We start from the raw sequence: 3,691 nt of genomic DNA, 5'->3' as shown, positions 1-3,691 counted from the left end.
ACTCTTTTCTTATGGATAATTCCGCTGATTGGACACATCGCCGCTTGATGCTCTTTGCGCTGAAATTATATATCGGTGTTGTGTAATGAAATTATATAACACCTTTCACTCATGATGCACAGAAGGTGGAGCCCAACATATTCGTCGCGGCAACCTGTCAAAATATACAGGGCCACTCATTTAATGCCCATTGGCCGGCTGATCACGAAACAGTTTGTTTGCGACCAGATATTAACCAGTGTTTCTAGAAGAACCAATGGCCATTGGCTGGCTGATCACGAAAGAGTTTGTTTACGACTAGATATTAACCAATGTTTCTAGAAGAACCAATTCACTGCATCTGGTTGGAATTTTATGTTAAGTGGGCTGTCAGTAATTAAATCCACTTAGCGGTCTGAAGCTGGTCTTACCTACAATGAAGCCTTGCTTTTAGTTGTGACTCTGTTTCTATTTCCATATGAGCCCGAGAGGTGAGAGAACCATCACCCACACAAAATGACTACAATGACGAAATCAGGCAGGCAATATGGATCCTTGCAGCAAGAGAGGTGGATTATAGCGGGTGTTTTGCAAAAGGGTACACTGAGTTTTGCCATTCGGATTTTCAATTGTTGCATACTTGTTTTGTGTATTCTCTCGTCTGTTTTTGGCGTAGTCCATGGCTGTTTGAAGCAGGAGATGCAGTCTCTCTTGGTTTTTAAAGGCGGTTTACAAGATCCTGCTGGGCGTTTGGCTTCTTGGAATGTTTCTTTCAGCTGCTGCCTCTGGAATGGTATCTCCTGCAACAGACTGGGCGGCCGTGTCGTTGCTATGGATTTGCATGAAAAGAGATTGAATGGTGTCTTGCGTCCAGCAGTACTCTTCAAGTTGAGGGCTTTGAAGTACTTGGATATTAGCTCCAACAATTTTACTGGCCTACCTATTCCTGCAGAACTGGGTCTTTTGAAAAACTTGAGATATCTCAACCTATCCACAGCAGGATTTGCAGGCTCCATTCCATGGCAACTCGGAAATTTGTCTACCTTGGAAGTACTTGATCTCTCTTCCTCAGCTTCAATGTTGACAAGTCCCAGCTTATCATGGCTCACAAATCTGACGGCCTTGAAGGATCTCTCTCTCGACGGAGTCGATCTCTCAGCAACGTCGTCCACATGGGGACAATCAGTAAGTCGTCTTTCTCACCTCAGAAACCTCACAATGTCAAATTGTGGACTTACAGGTTCAATTCCCTCTTCCCTGCAGAATCTTACATACCTAGAAATTCTCCATCTAGATGGAAATACATTCCAGTCTGAATTCCCTAGTTGGTTGGCCACTATGACTAGTTTGGTTTCTCTGCAGATGACCAATGCAAGTCTAAATGGGTCTCTTCCGTTTGAACTTTCTCAGCTGCCTCGCCTAAGTAGGATTTCGTTGGGATATAATAAATTATCTGCCAATGTTTCCCAGATTTTTCAGGGCCAATGGAAGAACCTGACTTATTTCCAGATGCCAAACAACAGTTTGTATGGCCCAATACCAGCTTCCATAGGAAATTTATCATCTCTGGCTTTCCTACAACTGCACAGTAACAATATGAGGGGAATGATTCCGGAATCACTGGGCCTCCTACGCTCGCTCACCGTACTAGACCTGGGCTACAACCAATTGACGGGACCTATCCCATTATCCCTAGGATCATTGCCTAAACTGACTAATATCAGTCTTACTAAAAATGCTTTGAGTGGAGCAGTCTCAGAGTCACACTTCCGCGGCCTGAAGAATCTAAAGTATCTCGACATCTCTGATAACAGATTAATCTTCAATATCACCCCTAACTGGACTCCTCCATTCCAGTTAGATGTGTTGAGATTATCTGTATGTAAAATAGAGGGACCTCTTCCTCCTTTTGTGAAAACTCAACGTTCTTTGACGACATTGGATCTGTCCAATAACACCCTCAAGGGGCAAATCCCCCCATGGCTGTGGAACCTTACTAGGCTTAAGAAGCTAATCCTATCGCACAATAAATTGGAAGGGCCAATACCATCTCAGCTGTATACGTGCACCTTTTTGAAGCAGGTAGAGCTACGGGACAATCAGTTGCATGGAAATCTTCCAAATCCCCAGCGCAGTTATGCTTCAGGTTTCCCTTGGGCACTTGATCTGTCAATTAATAACATTACAGGGCCAATCCCCTCAGAAATCTGCACGATGCTTCATACTTCAAGGTTCTTATCTTTGGCTTCAAATAAGCTCAAGGGGCAGATTCCTCCTTGCATTTGTGAGCAATCAGTGTATCTAGAGGCTCTGGATCTTTCAGACAATAAGCTCTATGGGAAGTTGCTTCCCAATTTCAGTAATTGCTCTTCCCTCAAGGTATTAAACATAGCAAGTAATAATTTGGAGGGAGAGATACCGGTGGAACTGGGAAAACTGAAGAAACTTCAGGTGTTGCACATCAACAACAACAAGTTAAGTAGGAACGTTCCCTCGTCCCTGCGAGATTGCAAGATGTTGGAAGTTTTGGATTTGAGTGGAAACAATATATCGGGCAAAGTGCCTGACTGGATTGCGGATCTCTCGAAGCTCCGCATACTAGTTCTCAGATCAAATAACTTGGAAGGTGAGATACCATTTCAGATTGGGTACCTTCAGAAACTCCAAATTCTTGACCTTGCGAAAAACCGTCTGTCCGGCTCGATACCACAGTGCCTCTCAAACTTAGCAACGTTGAGGAATAAAGCTTTGACAGGTTCGCGGTCTGATGAATTTAGGTACGGTATTTACTACAAGGAAGAAATTAACCTGGTGGTAAAGGGCCGGGAATGGACGTATAAATACATCCTCTATATTTTCACTTCTCTGGATCTCTCGGCGAACAACCTAAGTGGTGACATCCCCAAGGGCATGGGGTATCTGAAGGGTTTACATTCATTGAATCTCTCGCATAATCAGCTTACGGGATTCATTCCGCAGGAACTTGGCGAAATAATAAATTTAGAAGCTTTAGATATGTCATGCAACCGGTTATCCGGAAGAATACCTGAAACATTTGTAGCCCTGAACTCCCTGGGCTATTTAAACCTATCCAATAATAATCTGTCCGGTAGGATTCCAGCAGTACGTCATTTGGACACTTTTGGGGCATCTTCATTCTGGGGTAATCCGGATCTTTGTGGATTCCCTCTTCAGAAATACTGCAGCGACCATACTCCTCCCAGTGAAGAAGGAGAGGACGAGGACGGTGAGCAAAGTCTGAATTGGTGGGATTCATGGGAAGGTGGAATGGGAATGGGATGTGTGATTGTCTGGGGAAGTGTGACGGGAGCGATGGTTTTAAGTAGACGATTAAGGACAAGATACTGCCAGTTCGTAGATAGCATTGTGAACTTCTTCCTGTAAACATTTCTATCTGTATTACTTAAGTGGGAATATGTTACTGAATTTAAAATACATAGAAATTTGAAATGGGTATTTCTTTTCATAGCTTTTATTAGGTACTTTATTTGGAGTGGATGAGGATTAAACATAGTGTATCTTTTAGCTTTAAGAATATTAGGTATTTTATTGCAAAGTATCATGTCGAAGAGGTTTGATTTCGAAGTCAAACATGGTTGTAATCAAATTCCAAAAAAAATCAGTTATGTGAAGTCTTACCTTGAGGAGAAATGTTTGAAGGTTGTCATGAGTTTTAAGACATGAAAAAGTT

At 42.7% G+C, this 3,691-nt stretch overlaps 1 protein-coding gene across 1 annotated transcript; it reads left to right on the top strand.

Moving 5' to 3' along the window:
- The first annotated feature begins 504 nt into the window (after positions 1 to 504).
- LOC149166189 (uncharacterized) lies at positions 505 to 3,395 on the top strand. Its single transcript, XM_089430090.1, has one exon. It carries the CDS (start codon positions 505 to 507, stop codon positions 3,382 to 3,384), a length of 2,880 nt encoding a protein of 959 aa, XP_089286216.1. The 3' UTR covers positions 3,385 to 3,395.
- The last annotated feature ends 296 nt before the right edge of the window (positions 3,396 to 3,691 follow it).

This window comes from Pinus tabuliformis, chromosome 5_1, assembly GCF_031772625.1.
Source record: "Pinus tabuliformis cultivar Carrire ecotype Pingquan chromosome 5_1, CPIR1, whole genome shotgun sequence".
NCBI classification, from domain to species: Eukaryota; Viridiplantae; Streptophyta; class Pinopsida; order Pinales; family Pinaceae; genus Pinus; species Pinus tabuliformis.
This window is presented reverse-complemented; position numbering and strand designations above follow the sequence as displayed.

Coding starts and splice junctions, on each gene's coding strand:
- LOC149166189 (XM_089430090.1), top strand. CDS start 505: ATGACGAAATCAGGCAGGCAATATGGATCCTTGCAGCAAGAGAGGTGG.